This window comes from Perca flavescens, chromosome 19, assembly GCF_004354835.1.
Source record: "Perca flavescens isolate YP-PL-M2 chromosome 19, PFLA_1.0, whole genome shotgun sequence".
NCBI classification, from domain to species: domain Eukaryota; kingdom Metazoa; phylum Chordata; class Actinopteri; order Perciformes; family Percidae; genus Perca; species Perca flavescens.
In genome coordinates this window covers 17,824,472-17,849,393 of record NC_041349.1, presented here as the reverse complement: position 1 = coordinate 17,849,393, position 24,922 = coordinate 17,824,472, and the positions used below count along the sequence as shown (strand labels likewise).

General features: G+C 41.9%; 1 protein-coding gene across 3 annotated transcripts in view; it reads right to left on the bottom strand.

Moving 5' to 3' along the window:
- pcdh7b (protocadherin 7b) overlaps positions 1–5,412 on the bottom strand; it is a 106,783-nt gene extending 101,371 nt beyond the window's left edge. For all 3 annotated transcript variants that reach the window (XM_028564183.1, XM_028564185.1, XM_028564184.1), the window contains exon 1: positions 1,462–5,412. In XM_028564183.1, the coding sequence (XP_028419984.1) occupies positions 1,462–4,536 (3,075 nt within the window). In that variant the 5' untranslated portion in view covers positions 4,537–5,412. The remainder of the gene's footprint in view (positions 1–1,461) is intronic.
- Between the last annotated feature and the right edge of the window lie 19,510 nt (positions 5,413–24,922).

The following is a 24,922-nucleotide window of genomic DNA, read 5'->3' as shown; positions in this document are numbered from 1 at the left end:
AGTGGAGATTTAAAAAGAAACCACTGCAAGAAAAAAGGCAAGGCAGAGAACACCATTGTAAAGAGTATGGTGTAGCAGAGGCTGAAAAAATGGAATACAGAGAGGAAACAGGCAGCACGGGTGGATGCAAGGCATGCAAGGATGTACTGCACGGGGCCAAAGGAGAGAATTAGGAGCAACTGTTGGCATTGCATATAAAAATGTGAACGACATATATATAGAGGAAAAGAAAGTGCGGAAACAGAAAAAGATATTGGGGGAAAGAGTAACAATCCAGCTGAGAGAAAACAGCACTCCAGAATCCTAAAGGAGTAGTGCTGACACCAGGTAAAAGAAAGATCAATAATTCATTAGACTGCCATAGAAAACACATAAAAGAATAGTGTTCTTTTTTTTCTGAACAAGCAAATCAACTGACTTCATTATGTATTAACTTCGTTTCCTGCTGCTGTTGCACATCACAGCGGAAAAAAACAGCCCAAAAATATAAAGACTGAATTAATGAAAGCCCACATTTGAATATCAGATCATGCCACCTTCACATTTTTTCTCCCAGCACTGCAAATGGAAGAAAAGAGTTACTGGGAGGAAAAAGGAAACAAGAAGGAAGGTAAGACTAGCTGGAGGGTGGAAGAGAGTGGAAGAAAAGAAGGTAGAAGATGGCAGACATTTATATACGAGGAAACAGATGAAGGGAGTAAAAGAAGCCGAGGCACAATATGGGAGGTGATATAAAAAACGTCCAGTTTCACTGCTAGGTCAATAAATTGATGCAGACTCCAAAGTGTAGAAGAATGTTAATATGACCTCCTGGCCAGATGTTCCTACTCAAGCCAAGACCGTAAAACTGACTCACAAACCTAAAAAAAAAACATGTTTGTGCCGCATTCACCCTACATCTACCTTTCTCTCTTATCCTCTTTTGTTCTTTTTCTCCCTCTTTCACAAGAAGACAAGGCAGCCTTGTCACAGACACAGCGGCAGGGCAGGGCTCGACATGGCTAAAAGGGAGTGTAGCCGGCCTCTGGCACGCTCCCCTCTGGGATAAAATAACTGCAAACCAAACCCTTATGTGAGCTGTCTACAACACTCCGACACATAGTTGCTAAGGTTAGTAGGTGTGACACCGCAGGCGGAAAAGGCAGCCTCAACACATGCCGTGATGAAAGGGAAAAAGTTGGACATGTTTGGTCGAGTGGTAACGATACCCCCATCGTTAGCTAATCTAAACCTTTCTCTTCCCTTTCAATATTACATGTGAATGGCACTCCAAACCAAAACAGATCAATACCGCTAACTTGACACACATTAGCACCATAAAGGCAACAAGACTACTGAGACTAGCCCTGTCAGAAAGCATTATGGTAGAGAGAACACTAAGAGGAAGAAACAGAAGACATTTAAGACTGGTGGAGGGAAGAAGGAACAAAAAAAAAACAACATGGAGATGTGTCTTCTTACCTGTTTGTTGTACTTGTTGATAGTTTGACTGCTGTATTCAGAGCAGTGGTCAGATCCAAGGGAAATGTTATCTCCGGTGCCAACAAAGGTGTTGGCAGGGGGCAGGTCCTGAACTGCCTGGTGCTTTTTTCCAGCTGTCGGAGACTGCGGGTGAAGCTGGACGGTAGGGAGCGGTGAACTGGACTTGTAGTGCCGGGCCAGATCTGGGCTCCCTGGTCCTCCGTTGACCGATCGGTAGCGTCCCATGCCAGGACTGTCCGACAGCTTCTCGTTGACGCCATCGTAGCGCTGCCCGTTGGGTTTGGAGGCCTCTACGGTGACAATACTGCTATAGAGTGGCTGTTTGGACTTCTGTTTCTTCTTATCTTTTTTGGGCTTCTTGGACTTATCATGCTGCTGTGGCGTGAAGAAGTCTTCGTGATCCTTCTTGCCAGCCTCGTAGCCGTTCTTATTCTTGGGACGGCAGTAACGGGCCATGACGACGACTAGAATTATGAGGATAACCGTCATGATGCCGGAAACTACTCCAATGACAATGCTTAGCCGCTGTTTGCTTAGATCATAGTTGGGGTCACCGGCAATGTTGGTGTTCAGAGATGTGCTCAGGCTCTTAGCCACCTGGGTGTCCACAACTGTGGAATTGGAAAGTGTCTCGTTGACATACACATGAACTAGTGTTGTGGTGCTCTGTGAAGGCTGACCCTTGTCGTTTACCTGGACCACTAGTCTGTGGAGGCCATAGTGCTTCTGCTCCAACTTCCCCACCAGTGAAATGACCCCAGTGCCCCCATCAATCTCAAACAGCTTGAAGGGGTTTCCCCCAATGATGCTGTAGTTCAAGTCGGCGTTGATGCCAGTGTCGGCGTCAGTGGCTATGACAGTTCTGACTACTGTTCTGATGTTACTGGAGGGAGGAAGAAGGGTGTAGGAGCTGTTTATTGGGAAAGTGACTGTTGGTGCATTGTCATTATCATCCATTATTAAGAGGGAAACTGTGGCGGTGGCGGATCTGGGTGGATCACCACCGTCCACAGCCTTGACACGGAATGTGTATGTGGTTTTTTGCTCTCGGTCAAACGACAGAGTGGAGAAAATAGTCCCTGTGTCATTCTCAATAGAAAAGATGTCCTCCTCTTCCTCAATGAAAAGACTCATCTCTGCATTCTGGCCTTTATCTGCATCAATGACTGTGACCATGCCGACTGGGCTGTTTGGCTCAAGGTTCTCTTTAATATAGAAAGTGAACACATCCTGCATGAACTTTGGATCATTGTCGTTTTTGTCTGCCACAAGTACAACCACTGTTGCTGAGCCCTGTAGAGTGTTTATGCCTTTATCTTTGGCTATCACTTTGAATTCGTAGCGCTCCGTTTGCTCTCTATCCAGAATGGTGTTTACTCGGATGTCTCCACTGTCTGCGTCGATAGAGAAAATCCCATTTACTGATGAGTCTAGGGAATAGGCTATTTCAGCATTCTTCCCACTATCTGCGTCAATGGCTGCCACTGTTGTCACCCGTTCGCCAGGGGCATTGCTTTCTGGAAACGACACCTCTACTACATTCTGGCTGAAGATAGGAGGGTTGTCGTTAGTGTCACCCACTTTGACGATAAGAGAGTTATTACTTGCCAGACTGGGGCTTCCAGAGTCCACAGCCACTATGACCACATTGTATTCCTGTGTGGCCTCATAGTCCAGCGTCGCGGACGTGTGGAGGAAATATTTCTTTTTATTCTGCTCACCCTCCATCTCGCTGGCTGGTTTGAGCTGAAAGGGAACATCCCCTACCACTGTGCAGGTCACAATGCCGTTTTCCCCCTGGTCACGGTCTGACACCTGAACTAAGGCAATGGGTGTGTCCACCACCACATCCTCAGCCACGTTGGCTATGCCATCTTTTAAGAAAATGCGTCCAATTTTCCTTATCTCTATAGCAGGAACGTTGTCATTCTCATCCTTGATGTTCAACACCACAGTGGCCTTGTCCATTTTCGGTGGCTGGCCCCGGTCACGGGCCATTACTGTGAACCTAAGTTGGCTCACTTCTTCACGGTCGATGCGGTGCAACACACTCAGCCACCCTGTGCTTTCATCCAACCTCAGCAGCCTCCTTACTGACTCTGTGGCTGCCCCAAACACATACTCTATTTGACCATTAACCCCCACGTCTGCATCAGCCGCTTTGAGCTGCAGTATGGGGGCACCAGGGGAGCTGTTTTCTGGTAGGTCAGCTTCATACACACTCTTCTCAAATCGAGGGCTGTTGTCATTCACATCAGTGATCATCACCCTAAGAATGGCCTGGGAGGAGCGTGGGGGATCACCTCCGTCCCTAACACGCAGTGTTAGCTCATAGGAGTCTCTCTGTTCCCTATCAAGGGCCCCTTTAATGATGAGTTGAGGCTGCTTCTCTCCATCAGTAGTGTCAGCAACTTGCAGTTCAAAGACGCTGCTCCTGCTTGCGCCTTCCTCAAATCTCCTCTTCCCCGAGAATGAATCCCCGGAAGAGCCCAAGCGCCTTGAGTTTTCCCCATTGTCCTGGATAAGCTCATATCGCTCTATTCCATTTCTGCCAAAATCTCTGTCTGTGGCTGTGGGCAGCAGATAAAGCGTTCCAATGGGTCTGTTTTCCTCCACAGACAGTGTCAGGACAGGGGAAGGGAAAGAGGGGGTGTTATCATTTATATCTAATATGATTACTTTTCCCTCAAAGAGGTCAACCCAGCTTTGAGCTGGTCCAATCACTGACACCTCAAAATCTATAAAACACTCATTTTCATCAAATATCATTTGGCACTGCTGTAATTTTTCACGGTCTATGCGCCTCTCATTGGTGGTGAGCTCACCTGTTATGTTGTCTATTTTTAAAAAATCAGAGCCTGACTCTAGCGTGAATGTCACCTCGCCGGACCCGGCAACAATGCCCAGGTCGCCGGCTACGTTCCCTACTCTGACATCGGCGGGTCCCTCCTCAGCCAAACGGTACCGGAGCACTTGCTTGGCAGCGGGCTGATGCACAAGCTGCAGGATGAGCATGCAATAGTACAAATAGTCCACTGCGCCAGTAGTCCTCATTGTTCTCCCCTGAAAAATGTCCACTTAGATTTGAAAATGTCGACACAAAAAAAGAATGTTATCACTACCGGAGACTCTGAGACTATGGGAAAAAAAATATCGTTTTCATAAAGAGCAAAGCCCTCTGCTGTGGGATGCGTGAGACTTCATCCTCCGGACGACTTCCTACATCGCTCCTGCTGCAGTGCAAAGCAGCAAGTGTACGGGCTCTCGTCTGTTCTCTGCTTTCCCTCCTCCAGCACTGAATGTTAGTCGCTCTTTCCTTGTTATAGTAATTTTTTTTTTAAACGCAATGATATTGAAAAGTCCTCAGAGAGGCTCCGTGCGCTCCCACAAATATTTGAATTGCATGCGCGTAAAAGCCAAAATGTTATAGTCCGAACATCATCGGATCAACAGAAAGTGAATTCAGTCCATATACCGCCGTTTTACTCACAGTTTGTGATTAGAATCTCCTGTTTTTTTGGGTGAGGCTGCAATATTCCTCTCTCCGGCGATATGTCCATATGTGAGAGGATCGTGTAAATGCCCGCGCAGTTTCCAAACTCATCAGGCAGCGTGTGTTGACTGCGCGGAGCCCGACAACTCTCCGATCTTGAGGATGTGAATATGAAACAAATTACCTGTCCGGCTGCCTACTCTGCTCTCTTCCTCCAAGTCTCTTGCAGCCAGCAGGCAGAATAGTTCTTCCCTTTTGCGACTCCACAATGCCAAAGGTTGCATTAAGAAGAACAATCAAAACAATTAAAAATGTATATCCGACGCAGTTTATTTCGGAAACGTTGGTTGAATTCCTCAGTGTGTCCGGCACATTCAGCCTGTTCCCTCACCTGCAGAAGCGCCGCATGTGTTGGCAGCCCCTATCTGCAGCACTGTGAGAGGTATTCACAAATGATATTGCAGTCCCTCTCACTTCTCCTCTCTCTCTTTCTTTCTTTCTCTCTCCCTCCCTCCACCCCCTCCTGTTTCTTCTCCTCCAGCAGCGCGCACGTAAACAGGGTCGGACTTCGTCTTGATCGCCGGGTCCAGACGCCAGCAGACAATATTTGACGAAAGGGGGACAGAGGAGGGAGATGCCTTAATATTGGTCGTTTTTGTCGGTGTTTTCTCGAGACGAGGCTCGGCACTTTGTGAGCACAGTTCGAATGCTTCGTATGTATGCTCATGTGGGTGATATTTCGAGATATCCGATAAAAAAACAAATTTTAATTGTTTTTTTTTGTTAATTGTCATTGATTGTAATGTATTTTACATTATAATAAGCACTGTATCATGACTTTATTTCATTGTGTAGTGTGGTACGGGGATGTTGGCTTTGCCGCAAGAGATCCCTTGTCAAGAAAACGCAAATTCAAATCAGAACTTTTACGCACTGTTTGGTAGACACAAGTTCTGTTTAAAATATGATATGAAATAGTTCCAAATCTCTGTCCAGCAGCGGACGACACGACACAGCCGCTGCAGGACAGGCGAGACGGGACGGGGCTGTCTGTGTGCGCAGTGCTGTGGTTTCCCTGTGGTTACTTAATATGAATGCGTGTGGTCGCCAGTGGCTGTGCTCTCCGGCGCTGCGGGCTCAGTGCCTTTCGACTGCGTGCTGTTCACTCCACTCAGCATCCAGGCATCTGATACAGTGGCTATGAATTCATTTTCCTTAAAGAGGAATAACGAGAGAAATCCCTCCAGAGTGGCCCTTCAGACAGTCCGAACAAGGGTTTCTTATTCGGCCACTGCGCAAACCCAACTCCCTGTGTAAGATTAGGGTGCGCGGTGTGTGTCCTACCACAGCTGCCATCCAAGTAGTACTTGTGATGCAGTGTTGAACAAACATTCATGTCGTGCTGGCGGTCACTTCGGCCACAATTGTGCTTAAATTCTCCCAGGGGTGCACTGTGTAATGGAGGAAAATGAGCGCATGTTTGGTGCTTGCGTGGATTTATATCTCCTACAGCACATATTCGCATTGCACTGCTTTGTTAAGTGCGGGGGGAAAAGGAAGAAACTTGTGCTCTTAATCTGCGTGCGGATCTCCTCCTTTAACTTGGAATTGAGGATGCTCTCCTGTTTTAATATAGGGGCAGTTCGGCGCTGTGTCTGATATTATACAGGGAAACAGTGAAGGGCAGAGTGGGACAGAGGGAGGGAGAGGAGGGAGGGAAAGAGGCAGCCAGTCTCAGCAGCTGCATCTTTCTCAGACGGCTGTCTGAATTCCAGCTGTGGCTTTATCCTTGCTTACTAGCGCCCTCTATCGTCGCATTACAATCAACCCCCCTCGAAAGACTGGAGTGGAAGTACAGCAGATAGAGGGTAAATCCACTCATGTTTACTCTGTATTATATATTTTAATCCGTTAGTTGAAGTTTCGCTCAAAAGAATTTCTGTCTAGTACAAATTCCATACAGCATAATGGTTTACTATAGGTATGCTACATGTCTTTAAATATGACTCAGAAGAAGAAGACATTTATGATTTATTCTTAATTAGTTTAAGGCCAAGTATGTTTTTAAATATGACTCAGAAGCTGTAGGCCTATGTAGTAAGGCAGTTTTGATGATTACAGATTAAAATATTTTCTTCATAGGGAAGTTGGCTTTACATTCTGTCAGAGTGATGAATGTGTTTTGTTGGCATGTACTTTAGCCAACAGTGTTACCTATACTATGATTCATGGGGAATACAGTTAAATACACACTAAAAACAACTGAATTAAAAAATGATGCATGTCATTTTACCCATGCCGATGGATTGTCAGTGGTATTTTTATATAATTGTTAGGTTGTACCCAAACTTTAATATTGTTATTCAGACCCAGTTAGATTAAAAGTTCATGTTTAACCTTAGAACAGTCACAAATGTATTGTAAATTGTCCAAAACAATGTGCATATGACATTAAAACTATAAAACAATAACCAATAGTGGCATGCAAATTTAAAAAACTACTAGAGTAGATTATAACAGTTTTCAACCAGTAGTTTGGGTAAATTTGGTCAGTTTTGACTTAATGATTTTTAGTGTGTATATGTCATAAAATAATTGAAACACAGTCACATTGATGGCCTACTCTTATTGGACATTTAAATCAACCTCAATGGCAATTAAAAACAAATCAAAACATCCAAAGACTCACATTATAATATAATGCTTCTTTCTCTACTGTCTCATATGCAACAGTTGCTATGAATCCACTGCATCAAACGAGACTTTGTGGTAGAGGCCTTTTTGAATCACCACATACAATGTGGAACTGAGCTTGTAGGTGATTCTGAGATGTTGTTTACTATCGGAACCATGGAGATCAAGGCTACAAAATCATCATTGAAAATCATTTTCATAGCTGTGTGTAGCATCGACCTTGCTCTTGAGTGGATGACTGATCGAAAATGACGTTACCCTATATTTACCTGGTAGAGAACATACTGTATTTCCCAACTGAGATGCATACTTCGACTATGTGGTACCATTTGATCACTCACAGGGAGTACACAGTTTTTTTTCTCAAAAGCTTCATAGTTGAGAATATAAATCTGATTACGGTAGTTTAAAGTACCCTGTTGAGTTTTCTTGTAAACAACAAAAGTTGCGTGCAGGCTACCGTCACCAACTGCCATTTAAAGGAAATAGTGTGAAACTGGCGCAGAGAATGTCTATTGCATTGCCCACGTGTTCACACAATAAAACATTGGCCTGTTCACAAAAACAGTGTTCTGTAGCGCTAGTAGTGGTCAAAACTCCACAGGATACCTTTAATAAAGTGTGTACAAGTGTTTGATCCTACTCACCTGTCGACATGACATCATGGTGCGCAAAAATCTTACCGAAATAGATCAAATGCTTCACATTTGTATCTACCATCTTAAAACACTTTCACAAAGGTTGGTCATATTACTGTAAAAAGAGTGACTAAGTCTTGAATATAGTGAAACGCTGTTGATACATGCTTAATTGTAAGGATCAACTCGGAGGTGAGCAATCAACGCCCTCTAGATTTATCATTATGACTGTGTGAAATCTCGATGCTGGAGGAGCTGGTGGTTGGAAGTTAGCATCAGAAGCTGGAAGCTGCACACTGCAGGTGTGGCTAAGTGGATTGATAAAGGGGATGGTGATTAGTGATTGGCTTTAGGTGAGGGGAATATTAGCTTTAGGCTAACTTGATTGGATTGTTTTAACCAGGACATAGGACAACCACTGTAGAGTAGGGGTGGGGGAAAAATAATCGATACAGCATAGTATCGCAATATTTTCCATGGCAATACTGTATGCCAAGTATCGATCTGTTATTATATATGTGTTGGTCAGTTTGTCTGCTTGACAATCCCATTTTGCAGCAATAAAATTGAAGTGAGATGAACAAAAGAGCGAAAAGTGAGAAAAGAGAGCGTAAGTGTTTTCCTCTTCGTCTTTGACTGATGCTGCTCTTGAAATTTGAATGCAGGTGATTTGGCCACTATGGAGCTCTTTTACATGTCTCCTGGTTCTTTGAAAACTCACACTGAAACGGTGTGATTGCAAAGTCCTCCTTTGTGACAGAAAAAGCCTGCTAATTGGCATTCATCTGTGATGGGGTTACCACAATGTTAGCAATTTTCCAGTAAGCCATCAGGTATTTTGTGAAGACTTTGAAATGCTGCATATTTATTTTCACATTGAAAACAGAGATTTGGCATATTATACAGAAACACTTTAGAAATTATAGCAAAAAATTTTATGATCAACATACGTTTCTATTGGTATACCAGGACATTATGTTGACTTCCATAGAGATCTCATCTGAAAATTAAGGAGGGAAAGATTTTCCAAAGAAGTTGGAGTGTATAGCAAAGCGAGAGTCCATTTTGTTTGTCGTGTTTACAGCTTTGAAAGTGTGAAAGTTAGTTTTGAGAAATGTGAGAAAAACACAGTATAACTGTTATATCAGGTCCACGATCCACGGGATGCCGTGACTCTGAAAAAGGTTCATTTTTGTGCCATCCTTCATCTACTTCTTATTTTCAGCTCATCACAAAAGTTGGGAAGAAAGCTTTGCATGCCAACAATTGGACTACAGATCCTCGATGCATACAGCTCCTTAATTAGCTTTCATTTGTCAACTACTTGATTGCCATATATAGCTAGAATTCTACAATCTTCAATCCCTAAACATTTACAAATAAATCTAGCAAATTTTTCTCTCTATTGGGAGAGCGGCTTGAACTGTTAATAACACAGTAAATAGACTCTGTCGCTTTGAAGTGGGTGCTTGACAGATCACATTGCTGTGTGTTTTTTCGCTGGTGCTGAGCCACCAGGTGTTTGGGACTTGGGGGCGAATGTACTCAATTAATTATGACATTGCACTGTGCAGCATGAGCAAGGCTACATTTCAAAATAATCACGTTTGTGTATTTTTAGAACATTCATTTCCATTAAAACCAAACCAGGGGTTTTGTTAGGGTTATTGGACTGTAATTTACACTTCATTCTTGTAGCTATTTGCAAAGTGAAGATAATTTAGCTTTTCCTGTCTTCAGTGTGCATTTTTGAGTATGAAATGGTGGCAGGAAAGATGTGGTTAAAAAGCTTTGGACAACGCCTATGGGTGAAATGCAGTCTCCCCTATCAGCGCTGTGTTAGTACAGAAACCACACACACTCTTATCAACATTCTGCCAACACCCCCTGATGTTAGAGCAATGGGTCTACGCCTTAACATAGAATCTATGTGTGTCCTTATCTTCCTTCCTGCATTCCTGTGTGTATCCGTACACATCTTTGCATGTGTGGGTGCAAGCATTGATTCACACTTCCGATGCATATGTGTGGGTTTTCCCTTGCTGTGTGGATTTGTCAGTCACTGTCCCATGTTGAGCCTGCATGGAGCCCGTCGCTATGTATTCTCTGACTGCACACCCTCAGGAGAGATATACAACCATCCGTCAACAATGTGTAAAAAGTCAGCCAATGATGGCCAGCCAGCCAGCCAGCCAGACCACTCTTAGGCGACTCTTTGTAGTGCTGCACTTGCGGTAATAAGTCACGGCATCCTCCACTTTGAACAGCTAGAGAAAGAAATCAACAACAGAGTGACTCAACAGCATAGAGAAGAAGCGTCCAGTGCTGTGGTGGTGTAGCTCGGCAAGTCTTTTTTTCTCTCCAACTCCCCCTGGCGAGTTGCTATTTTGAGACTCCCAACGCCTTGTTCTGTCTTCTCCCCCCTGGGCTTCACAAGAACTGTTGAACAGATCACAATAAGTATACAATAGAATTGGTTCACAAAGTTTTAATACCGCCCAGATCATTCAGGTAGTCACAGGGGGTAAAATGGAAAGCACCATGCTTTGAATATGAAAAGGAAGTAGTGTGTCTTGTTCAGTAAAAGAAGTGAAAGTCAAATTCCAGTGGGATTATTGCTGAGTTTCATGAGTCATATTTACCTTGATTTGAAACCATGAGTGATACAGTTGGGTGGTTTGCACTATTAATTAGCATATCCATGGGTGTACTCTGAATCTGGAGGGTGTCTTTAGCTAGAAATGTGTCACAATCTGCATCCAAAGGGCTTTACAGTGTTCATCCACCTGAACACATACACACCTATTGCAGTGGGGCGAACACGTAAGTCACTTGCCTAACCATTGGGGGGGGGTTTAGTGTCTTACTCAAAGACACATCGACATGTGGACAAATAGGGATTGAACCAGCAGCCCTGTAATTGGGTAATAAAATAAATATATACTCTATATGAACAACAACTGGAAATCAAACGGTATACATTTCATATTATTACTTTATATAGGATTATAACAATTTACAGCCATTTTGCCTGAATTATTTAATAATCAATAAAATGACATGCAAAAAATAGAAATGTAATTTTCTTTCTTCTTATTTTTAATTTTTTCATAGTTTAATTTCATAAAATTTCTCATTTTATTACATTTTCTAATGAATTCATTCTTGTGATTGAGAGGTTTCAAATGAACTTAGCACTTACAAGTAATACCGACCCCATATCGCTCCCATCAGTACAAGGGGCATATACATTGTAGGCATTACACACACACACACACACACACACACACACGCACACACAGTCAGTCACCCAGTCACAACTTAATCACTGACACCAGTGACACAAGGGACACCCTGCTTTTCAAAAGGCCCTCAAACTTCAAAAGGGGACCTCTCAAAGCAGCCATTCAGAGGCTCCTGTTTTCAATGGGATGAGGGCCGTTGTGTCTGCTATGAATGGATTGATTCGGAGCAAGTGTGGTCCGAGGCAACATGTATTGTGATAATTCCAGTGTCAACACTCTGTACTCCTCCCCTCCACCCACTGATCCTCAATGAGCTCGGCTCTTGTCGTGGTGAAAGAGCCTTGGAAATCTGTCACTTAAAAGGGAAATTTGGCACAATAACCCTGCTAATTCCTCACCCCACTACCCATCCTCTAAAAAAAAAAAAAAAAAAAAAAAAAAGAATCCAGCCGGAGCATGCAACACTACAGTAGAGGCATTATTAGGATCTGTTGAGGGAATAATAAGGATGAATTACCCTTCCCTTTCCTGTGACCTGAAAATCGCATAGCATACTAAATCTTGCCCCGTGTCAATGGCTGCCTGTTGTTTGCATGCATTATATAAGTGAAAATAGAGGCTCTGTTTTGTGACACTCATTTTGTGTGGAGAGTACCAGATTGTCCCCGTCTCTCGCGCCCTTCCTCAACTTTAGCAGACGTGAGGAAAACATTATGTGTGAAGGGTGTAGTCATTTCCAATGCATAGTTACTGCTTGACTTCTGTGTGTGTGTGTGTGTGTGTGTGTGTGTGTGTGTGTGTGTGTGTGTGTGTGTGTGTGTGTGTTTGTTTGCCTGTCTGGTCCGCTGGTGTGTTTATCTGTTTATGAACAGCGTTGGAGTGTTTGTGTGCACTGTCCCACTGTTTCGGCAGAAAATAAGAAGACACCTGCTCGGCGATTCGGAGCTGGCTGTCAAAAACAGGAAAGAAAGTGTGGTGGTTGAAGAAGAAAACTGCAAAAAACCCAGGCAGACCCGAGATGTATCTATTCTGGCTCCCCTTTCCCCTCAAGCTGCCGGTAGGAGACTTCAAAATGGCTCCACTCCCCGCCACAGAGTGGGCTTTGCCCTGTCAAAACGTCTTTCAATGGAAAATACAGACTGAAAAGTTTCCTCCTTTCTCTCTCTCTCTCTCCCTCATTGTTTTTCTCTCTTGCGCCCTCCTTCTCTCTTCCTCCCCCCATTCTATCCATCCTTCATCGCACACAGAAAAGGGAATCTCATTCTCTCCAGTGAAGCTCTCACTGAACGCTGCCTTTGCTCTGAGAAAAATACTTTCCTCCTCTCTCTCTCTCTCTCTCTCTCTCTCTCTCTCTCACACTGGAGCCCCGCCAGAGCTCTCTGTCTCGGTGAGGTATCTGCCAGTCACTCAGAAGTCCATTCTTCACTTAAACATGATGTCTATCTCCTGGGTCCTGTCTGTAGAACAGTGCAGGTCTTGGTACATTTTTGTCAGAAGCGATTATGATTTGTGTTGCCGACACAATCTCAAACACCAACGTGAATAAAATTCATCAGACTGAGTCAAGTAACAGGGGACATTTGAATGTTTTTTTTTTTTTGATGGACAAAAGTAAGTGGACACCCAAGCTGTATGCAATTGTACTACATGAAAAATAATGAAATAACAGCCTCCAGTTTCCGGGAAAGGCTTTCCATAAGATTTTTAGTAACAAGTAAGTAACACCAGGGTCATAATCACTGCTATTGATACTCATTGTTATTATCACAACTGGCTACTCTACATGTAGGGGAGAACCATGTCTCATTAATTTATGAGGTGAATTCATCATTAACAGGCTACTCTGAAATGACCACTGAGTGACATACATCTTAAAATACAAGACATTTTGTAACTATATTTAACAAATATGATGTGTATAGGTGAATTATCTGACTTAATGGGGTGTTGTTATGTGTCCAGAATGTAATCTACAGCCAGACGGATCCATTATTATTTTTTTTATTTCAGTAGTGATGCTCAAAACTCAAAAGACTTATTGACATGACTTGGGCATTCCTTCCAAAGCTGTTTGATAGGGTTGAGGTAAGAGCTCTTTGCAGACCAGTCCACACAAATGTCAACAACAACAACAACAACAACAACAACAACAACAACAACAACAACAACAATAATAACACATTTCTTACCTTGCTTTGTCCTCCAGGGCATTGTCATGTTGAAACAGGAAATAGGCTTTCCCAAACTGTTGGAAACACTATTGTCTAAAACAGTGGTTCACATGAGCTGTGAGCACTAATACAGATTGTTCCATTTAAATATATTTTACAGACCTAAATATGTAAAACTACTCAGTAATTTCCCAGAGATAAGCAAAGAAAAATGTCCCCCTCAAAAAATACAAGTTTATGGAGCAGAAAGAATGTTTTTATTATTTACTAATGTGTTAATCATCTTGTGACCCCTTAGATTTGTCTTATGGTTGTCTGGGATGGATGGATGTATGGGTGGATGTACAATACTTAATACTGTCAACAATACTAAACAATAACTTAAATAAAAAGTGGGAGATTCTTTTTTACTGTACATACAATATATACATATGCTGTAGCATTAAGACTTCCTATAATTAGAAGTAAAACAATCATCCCCACAAGTGGCCATATAATACACCATGGGAATAGAGAATGCTGATGGTCAGTGTAACATTATGACAAACATGAATAGAAAAATGTTTCACTGCACTGCCATTAATAATGTCATTACATGTGCAGCACATCCATCACTTAAGAAGCCAATCATCATTCATTTCATGGTATGGACACTTGAGAAATCTATCTGCTGGAATTTGGTCCCCAAGGCATCTTACATTTATGGTTAATCTAATAATTCTCCTATGACCATGTCTAAAAACCCCATTCTGCCTGCGCTTTTCCCCATTATTTCAGGTGGCTTCATCACCTGTGGCCAGAAGGAACCACCTAATGGCCATTTTTATTTGATAATTGGTTATCTTGACATTTCAAACTGGCTCCATAATTTGTTCGTCTCTATTGTGAGTGGGTCGTTAATTAGAGTGTGTCTGTGCTTAGCTCATCATTTCCGGAAAGGATTTGAGGTCATTGTCGAATTACACGGTTGGCATTCTTTGGACACGTTCATTAAAAATGGCAGATTCGCCTAACCAGCCTAACATGAAAACTTTAGAAAATCTGATCATCCTAACCCTGAGGACTAACCACAGAAAGAAAATGAATGTCAAAAGGCAGAGTTTATTTGAATATCTGCAAACGTGCATCTTGTGAGATATAGTCTTCAGGATGGAGGCTGATATGTGCCATGACAGCGTTGAGAAAAAGGCAGATTCAAGGGAGACGAAGCAAATGTCCTTCTGTCAGTCTTCAGATGAGTGATGCCTCAGACTAAGCCTTCAATCTCTCCACAATGCTCATCTCAGACATAATTCATTCTGCATCCTCAGAAATGGAAAATATTGATTTTCAATGAATAGCACCCCAAACCAGCAAGCAGCCTATTGCCGGGAAAATGAAAAAATAGTATGCCATATCCCCTTCAAAGAAGCACCTCTCATGCATCTGCTCCAGGTGTGATAAAACAGACGTGTCCGAGTCAACATCCAAACTAGTTATTGTTATTACAACTAATTAGGAAATAAGTCTTTGCAGTGTTTCCTCTAGGTTGATTTTGTAGTGGCGGCCCGCCATGGCAAAATTTCTGCCGCCACGTATCGCAAATAGGGCAGACGCATGGTTGCCTTTTAAATCATCCTGCCAACATAATAAACCGCGTTGGCTGCCGCTCACATTGCAATTTAACACCTATTCAGAGGTTATTGGGCCCGTCCAGTTTAACTCCACATACTGTTGCGTTGATGTAGTTTATTGTCAAAACGTTCGCTTTCTTCCGAGTCGACTATTAAACGAACAGCTCTACCAAAAATGTCACCGCGGTGGGTCCGTTCTAATTGGACAACGTTCAACTTGTCAGTTCTGTCAGCTCATCGTCCAGATATCAAACATCTGGAAACATTAAAACGGTAAGTGAATCAGTGTAATATAAGCAGTGTTGGGAGTAACGCGTTACAAAAGTAACGCAATTACAGTAATGTATTCCTTTTTGCTGTAACGCAGTAATATAACGCATTACTAATTAAATTTCGGTAATATTATACCCGTTACAATCTCAGTAACGCAAGTTACAACGCATTTTAACGCAACATTTTTTAAGAATTTTCCAACACCGCGAAACGTTTGTTCACAGGAAAAAAAAGCCCTGAGTATTATTTTATAACATCTGTGTCCCAACAGGTGACGGTACGTCAGCGCGGACAGCAGTGTGTCCGAGCCGCTGACAGATTTAAACATGTCGGGAATTAATGTTTAGGCTTGCTACACGTAAATATGATTGCATTTTATCAGCCATAGAGAGTAACTCTGCCTGTAGTGGAATGGCTTCGAATGACGACCAAAAACGCTTGTCTTTTACTGTGACCATTTACTGTTCAATATGTTGCAGTTTTACACACAAGAAAGTGAGCAACTTAGCTTGACGGAGATGTTTGCATCTAGGGTCTCACGTTCGTCTCAACACAAGCTAGCAAGAGTACACAACAGACAACTTCCGTGTAGGCTACTTCAAAATAAAAGCACTTCCTGTGACGGTTCGCAGTAAAATTAAATTACTGTTAAATAAGGTTGTGTATGCAAATATTATGAATAATCTATGGTGTATTAAAGTGGATAAAGAGGAGACTTTATTGATCCAGTGATGAAATTCACAAGCTTGCTGCCAAGTCAAACTTCTGCTGGTATTTTGGCGAAAATACCAGTAGTGTATAAGTAGTGTAACGCATTACAATTCAGAGACAGTAATATTGTAATATAACTAATTACTCTCAAATGACAGTAACTAGTAATCTATAATATATTACATTTTGGAAGTAATTTGCCCAACACTGAATATAAGTAAGGGTTAATGCCTGACGAGGTGTCCATTGTCAGGTATTGTTGTTCAGATAGACCTGCTCCCACTGCTAAAAAAAAACACTGCCTTGTTGCATTCAAGGCTCAAACTGGCAGATAATAATTGCTGCCGTGTTCATATTCGCTGTTATTGTTGGTATGTTTCGCCGAAGACACAGCTGTTTACAACAACATGGCAGGATATGGTTGGAAATTAAATTCTGGAAAGGTTGAATATTTCTTTTTCAGTTATACTCAGAGAGTGTTCTTAGTCAACAACCTGTTTGTGTCATTCGTGCTGGCTCAAACATGAAAAATAGCAAAAACCTGCTTTCAAATTCAACCTCAGCTGATTATAGTGTAGTGATAATGGTACATATAATATGATTTCTATAGCCTAGATTATTTATTATAAAGGCTGCTGTCTGGACTGCCCTCCTTTTAAAACCCCTGTATGGTACAGTAAAGCTCACATTGGCATATATTCAGCTCTGCGGGTAGTAATCCATTATGTGGCTGTATCAATGACAGTAATTTGCCAGGATTAATGTGATCATCAGTTTTGATCGATAGATTATGTTAGATTAATGTTTCAGTTGGAAGCTGCACCAAAGATTATCAACTGTGCTTTTCCCAGACTCATATTCATCTCAAACCTTCACACCTAGCACCTGTTTATACAAAACACAGCATTCAGTACTTGGTCAACATCAGAAAGAGGCCCCCACTGTGTGATACGAGGTCGCCGTCTTTAAAAAATAGCAACATGAATCTTTTTAGGGATAACAGGCTCCGGCTTTACTGATGCGATTAGAATTAAAAGTATAATGCTTTAAATCCCCTCCACGATCTCTTTTGTTTCAAAACACGCAGAGATGACAGAAGGATTAAAGAACGTTGTTAATTTTGTTGTAGATGTGTGTGCAGGGCTACTATAATACCGTTTAGTATTAATACATGCATAAGAGAAAATATTCAACAGATGATAAAAAAAGACAAATCTGCTCTCTTCAATGTTTGGCAGAGAGAATTTAAAAAGTCTGATCCTGTGTGCATGTATGAAAATGAGGAATGCTGAGGAATGCAGTTTCGATTCATTGAGCAGGATTTTTATCAATTAGCATACAGTTTGAAAACATTTTATGTAAGAAGTAATTATTTTGTAAAACAAAAAAGTCTGTTACTGTGGCCAACATTTTTATTCTTGCAGGTGGTTGGCCTTCGCTTGAATCTCTCCTGTGCCACTTGTCCAGCTGTTCTCCAATGGAAACCTTGTAATGGACAGTGTGGGGGAGTGTAGGGACTGTTAGGCCACATCCCAGCGGTGTCGACACTTTTCTGTCTCCACAGATCACTCTCTAAAAGTTTGCCACCCACACTGAAGCATCAAATCTATAGGAAAAATGGTTTTATTTTAATACCAAATGGCCAACAGCAAAATGGTGAGTTTCAAAGTTAACTCTTGAGCTTGGTCACAGCATTGGACAAAAAACAATCTCACCTCAAGGTCCGTTAGCTGGAGCTTTCAGTAAAATCACACAAGTCAAAGGTGCTTTTTAACAACTCCAAATTCTCCTTACCCACATCTCACTTTATCTTGTGTTTAACACATGGCTTTCCTGCACATCCTAGCAAGTCTCTCTCCCCAGGGCACAGTCCAGACTGATAATAACCCTCCATCTAACTAAGACAGCAAACAAGCCAACCCTCAAATGTCAAAATAAGGGAGTGTCGCTGGGATTAGTTAATGGATTAATCAATTAATTTTAATCCTTTACACCACTCTAATTGTTTTCATTACTGAAAAAGTTAATCACATTTCTGTCACTCTCACTCTTACTGCCCAACACTGTTTCCCGTTACCAGATGGTAAGGAGAGTGGTGGTAGATCATTTACTCCCCTTGGTTTTCAGTAAAGAGTAAAGCTCTTGTTCTTTCGCCTCTTATTTTGTCTTTCAGTAGAACATACAGTAACTTCCTGTTTCGGTTAAACAGACAAGTGCACAACTAGAGCATATTGATTTCACAACAAGTACTCCAAACCATAAGACAATATAGGTCATTTATTCCTCTCCTGTAATACATAATAATAATAATAATACGCTCATAGGAGCGTTTCTTAAATCAGCGCCCCTAGTGATGGTAGAACGTAGCGGTCACGGTTTTATACATGTCATAAACGTTGTGAAGCAATCGCAGTTTAGGTCCATCTTCTTATTCTATAATATATGTGTCACTCATGCAATCATCTGAAAAGTTTAAAGTTGTGTCAGTGGAAACACCTTTATTGTGTCATCACCAGTATTAGGTATATATGTTTTTTTTTTTTAACATTGCTGGCAAAAAAGGTGAGCAAAGGTACGCCAGCCATGTTTGTGATTGGTTTATTCCCAACACACATTTCAGTTTGAGTGGTCAAAAATAGGCCAAGATGGTGAAAACACGTCTTTTAACATTTGTCTGCATTACAGAGGACAAGGCCTTTGTCAAGCTGTTTGCACATTAGGAATTTACTGCTGGAGGAACACCAGGCAATGCCCTTTTAAATGACTTCCCACTGTGTGTTTGTGTGTGATCTTTCTCCCTCCTTGGGCCAGGCAGTGTCCCACTTTATCCCCGCTCAAATCACTCAACTTGTCCCTGGTTACCCCCCTGGCCCTCACACTGTCTCTTATCTGTCCCCTCTCCCCTGGCCTTTGATACACCCCTATAGCCTCCACCAGTTCCCCAGGAGTGCAATCTGCTGTCCACTGGTATTGATCAGGCACAAAAGGTTTTGATTAGCACACTTGGCTGGATAACGGGGGCTTCACTGTATGATTGTACTCCGCCATTCCACTGTCTTGTTTCTCCATTGGCTGGGGAGTACTTCACTTCATTGGAGTCAGTGATTGGATGCGCCCTGGACCCCCACCTCCTCTTTCACCCTCTGTGGTAAAAGATCTGAGAGGCTGATGCTTTTTTCACTTGACTGAGTGTTTTTGTGTTGGTTTTGTCACATGTAGGCAAGTTAAATGCAGGCAGCAACGTGCGACCGAGAAGTGGAATAGTTCTAAAGTCTAACCGCAGAGGTATACACAGATGAAGGAACTGATAGTTTGAACATTTGGCCCAAAAAGAAATGAAGCTGATACCGCCACGTTCAATAAATAATTTAACAGGCGATTCAGTGAAGAAAAGCCCTCAAACAAAAGAACGAGCATGAGGGGAGATGTGAGGTCGATATGGATGTTTAATCAAGAGGGACGTCTGAGCTTTTTCTCATTTGCGGGAGAAAGAAGGAGACAAGGGCAAGCTGTTGGATGGTCAGGCATTCTGACATTGCAGTCTAAGAGTCAGCCACCCATTGGCCTATTCACTGGTCAGCCAATTAGTTCTTGGCTGTTAAGGTTTAATACCTACAGTTAAGGCTACTATTGTGTGCCAACTAATGCTATTTCAGGCTTTCACTCACTTTGGAAGCTTTCATTAAACCCAGAAGAATGCCAGGGCTATTCACACAGAGGCTTGAGTTAACAGCTCTGCATTTTTATATTTCCTTAACATTCATACCCCCTCCTGCTCACATATCCCCATCTCCATATTCAAAGACACAATCCTTCAAATAAAGTCACTTGTGTAAGAGCAAAGAAAGTCAAATTTCACGTTTGACTCTTAGTTTGACTTTTCAGATGTCTGGGCTGTAGTCATTCTTGCCTTTACAGGGTCAGGATGCTCTCACCATTTTAAAGTTTTTACAAACTACTGCTTCTTTGCGAAGCCGCTCCCTCGGGATCTTCATGTGATTCACTGACTTTCTTCCCCCAAAAGTCAGACGGGAGTTGAGATTGTGATTTCGGTTTCATTTGAGAGGTTTCCACAAACATTCCACGGTCATCTGACTTGATGTTTCCGCTCTTTGTTCTGGACTGAGTCATTGTAAACAGTGCCCCTATTGAGAGGGAAACTTATCAAACAAACAGGCAAGGGACGGGCACTGGCACATTCCTTCAGTCCTGTTCATTAGTTGCACGCTTGCTGTGATGCATGCTGAGGTGGATGTTGGCTGGGCTTGGCCGACCACTCGAGCACTGAGCGCGCCAACAGATGTAGCGTAGCCTTTCCAAACAGAGGGGATCTGACTTGCTCAAACTTGGCCAGGAGTCTGGGGAGTTGTTGATGGAGTCGGAGGAAGAGAGGAGGACGAGGAAAGAGAGAGAGGGGGGGTATGCAGAGAGAGAAGGGGAGTGGAAGGCTGGAAGATAAAGAGAGACAAACAGAGAGGGGTGGGGGTGTGAGGCGAGAGAAGAGTTGTTCCCCAGAGGGATCACTCTTGGTGTCTCACTCCACTGGTCCTTCTAATGTGTGACGCTCAGGAGATTGACAGACTGTGTAAAACTCAGCCCACAGGAGAAAACAACAACAACACAAGTCAGACACATGAAACCGGCAACTCGGCCGGGCTGTGGTGAGAAGAGACCGCGGTGGGGGAGTTGGATGGACAGCAACACTGGTTGATGTAACCTTTACACATTCCGGGAAGGTTAGCTGAGCACATGAGCTCATTTTTCATCCTCCGCCGCTATCCCGCTTCACACTCACACAGTAACATGAGTTTGAATCTAGCAGTTTCCCTGTACGGCCTCAATTAAGCAGACGTGCGGTTCCAACCTGCTTTAAGTAAGTGTTCCAGTAAAGAAATGCATTTTTAATAAAGTAACAGAAAACTGCTATCCACCTCCTTTCCCATATGCCATCTATTTATTTATATATATTTTTTTGCAAGACAGAAGACAAAAAATTAACAGACCGACAAAAATCAAATACACAGCAAAAATGTAACAAAACAAACAAAAACAGTGCCTACAGAACAAATTTTCTTGTGTGTGCATTAATGTGTTCACACAGTCAGGTCTGTGTGTGCGTGCGTGTGTGTGTGTGTGTGTGCGTGCATGTGTACATGGGTTCGTGCATGCGTGTGTGTGTCTACATGATCAATCTGGGACAAAGTAGGATGGATGGGTGGGGGTGAGGGTCTCCTATATACCATCTAACCATAGTATGTGAAGGGACAGTTCACCCCTAAATTATAAAAAATACTTTTTATTTAATTTTTTAAATTTTTTGGGGAATTGTTATGCCTTTTTACATAAGTGATTTTGACGGTATGAGATGACTGGAAATGACAGGAGAGAATTGGGGAATGACATGCAACAAAGGTCCCCAATCTGACTCAAACCACAGATGTAATAATATTACTAATAATATCATTATTATGTCTGTGGTTATTAAGGTGCAGTAGGGCCCTAACCCCTACTGTCTTGCCCACTGCCCAGGAGAGATTGAAGCTTTACCGGATGTGTTTTCAAACGGTGGTTTTTAAAATGGGAAGCATCCGGGACTGTCTGCCACACAGTGGATGAGACGGTCTCAAATGGCGATACCCGAGAATAGCGGCGGTGAATTGAATTTGGTTTGTGGTGCTCATCTTTCCCGAAACCATCCACAGACAAACCATCATCTTTTACAGGGACTACTTTCTTGTGAAAAAAAAATAGTCCCTATGAATACTGTTAATGTTTATGACATTGATATGATTATCCAGCATAACTAGGTATGGTCTCATGTTGTCTCAAGTGTCATTTTTCAATACTTTGATCATCACGAATGGAATGTCATCCCCTTCCACTATCTGCATGACTAGATACCTCGAAATGGTAAATGAAGGAATATATTTGCCTGTAATTTGGTTGAACTGAACATCTGAGATATCATTTATTGATTCAATTTCATTTTACGTTGTCGAATCATAACAGAATTTATCTCAGGACACTTTCTTTTGGCCCTCATGATTAGGTTTACTGAGCTAAATTCTCAAATAACATAGTTATTCTAGAAAAAAAGCGTGTTCACACCCACATACACAAAGCAGTACCCTCTTATGTCTTATTATCTTGTCCACAAAAACGGAGAAGACAGAGAGAGAGTGGGATAAGCCCATTTTATGGGCCTATATGTTTTCCTGTATCTCCCCACTGGCACACCTCACATGATATACCTCCATATCTTCAATGTGATGCTCCCACCTTAAAATTGAAAAATGCTATAGGCCTCCACAATCCAACATTCCCACATCCTCTCCATCATGCACTTGACACATGAACATATAATTGACTGCAAAAAGGGGAGCGTTTCATTCACATGTATCTCTCAGCTTGACCTTCAGCGATGATGGAGAGAAAACAGCCGAATGAAGATGAATGGCAGGCGCGGTCAGCGCTGTGACCCAGTGCTCCTCTGCCTGACTACTGTAGCAGGTTTCATACGGCCATGGGCTAATCCTTATTTAGGAACCATCATCACCATCATCATCGCATACTTTCTCAGAGCTATTAATCAAGGTTGTGAGGGGAGCATTTATCACACACAAGCGAACGAGTGTACACATTACTGTGTTGTGTACTAATCATTAGCATACAAGACATGCATTTTCAAATGCACAGCTGGATACACAAGCAGAATAACAATTGGTAATAACTGGATATTTATGCATTTTTACAAATGTATTCTCTGTTTGGTTGTTTTTTTTCTTTGTGTTACTGCCAAGCAATTTGCTTTGCACATGGGTGAGTTCAACTTAACAAAAATAACATACTCAAATGACTTTATTTTGCAAAAGAAGATATTTTCTCCTTGATTTGAAATTCAAATGTTTATATAACTCACAGAATTATGATAACCAGTGTAAATGTGTAATATATATACAGATGCATATGCTTTATAGTCTTCCGTTTTATATTCCGATACATGCTGGTTCTTGGGCCAAATAATATCTGTCTGCTGTAAATTTGCAGAGGACAGCCAATTGCCTTGACTGGTGCTGAAAAGTGACATATTGATGGGGACAAAGCCAATTCTAAAAACGTAAAAAAAAAAAAAAAAAAAAAGGTTAGTTGATGTAAAACTTAAAAAATATAAAAACTGTTGATTTAGTTTTATGATTGCATTGGCTCATGGTGTTGGTAGGCTATAATGTCATTCATTCATTCATATCCAAGAAAATACATCCCTTTTTGGTGCAGTTGAGATGCACATACATATCAGGCTTAGGGTAGGCTCCTATAAAGCTGCTGGCAGTGTGTGTGTGTGTGTGTGTGTGTGTGTGTGTGTGTGTGTGTGTGTGTGTGTGTGTGTGTGTGTGTGTGTGTGTGTGTGTGTGTGTGTGTGTGTGTGTGTGTGTGTGTGTGTGTGTGTGTGTGTGTGTGTGTGTGTGTGTGTGTGTGTGTGTGTGCGCGTATATATATCTGTGCTAGCCGACACCATGATAGCTGCCATATGGAAGCCATAACTTCATTAGCACGTAAACAGTCTGTAGGCTTACTTGGGTGGCACACAGAAGGCACACACACACACACACACACACAAACTGATAGAGCTGCAGGTGCACTATCAAACTGGTAGCCCATTAACAATGGCAGTAAAAGTTTGAGTTCAGCTGAAAACGTGATCAGAGACCAAATTAGTCTTTTTTTTCAAAAAATTCAAACCAGATGCCATTAGCCAGACACAATAATAGAAAGGGTCAGTTCACCCAAATTACAAAATACATATTTTTCCTGATTAGTAGTTTTCTTTTAATCTGCTGAGGTTTTGAATTTTTTCATATTTCTGCCTCAGTCCCAATACAATGGAGGTGAATGGAATTCAATTTATTAACAAGATTTGATTGAATCACTCAGAAGTAGGCGTGGTTTAGTAAATACGGCTTGGATAAATCTATGTAATCACCCCGACTTCAAGGTCAGTCATTTCAAATAGTTTTATGTTCTACAGGCAAAGATGACTAACCTTGAAATTGCAGTTGTTGAGTAAATATGTGCCATAGTTGTTTTGACATGAAAATGCAAAGAAAAGATTTTTCTGACACACATTTATTATGTATTAAGCGATAAATTAATAATCAACACAAGGGCCCTGGATTAGAACTTTTTACTTTTTATTTCACTGTGTATTTAAATTTTTCAAAATGAATTTTGAAAATCAAACCGGTGTTTTGAGGTTACTCATCCAACGACCTTACTCCAACATATTACTTTTAGGACTACAAGAACCATATGTCCACTAAAAAAAAGATAGCTATGTGGACTATCTTAAGTATCCGGGACAATGTTCCTGAAAAGGTTACTGCTGAGTTTTTCAAAATGCCGTTTTTTAACGTTGAGGAGTCCAAATGAAGTTCAATTAACCTCAATTGTGTAGGGAGCAAGCGGACGTTTTAGGAGGTAGACATCTAAAAATGCAGGCACATACAACATAAACTGGGTTGATGGCCAAATAAAAAATTTGTGATTTGGGTGAACCAACCATTTCATTTTTGTCAGGAAATGTAGCTTTCATGGCGGTAACTCT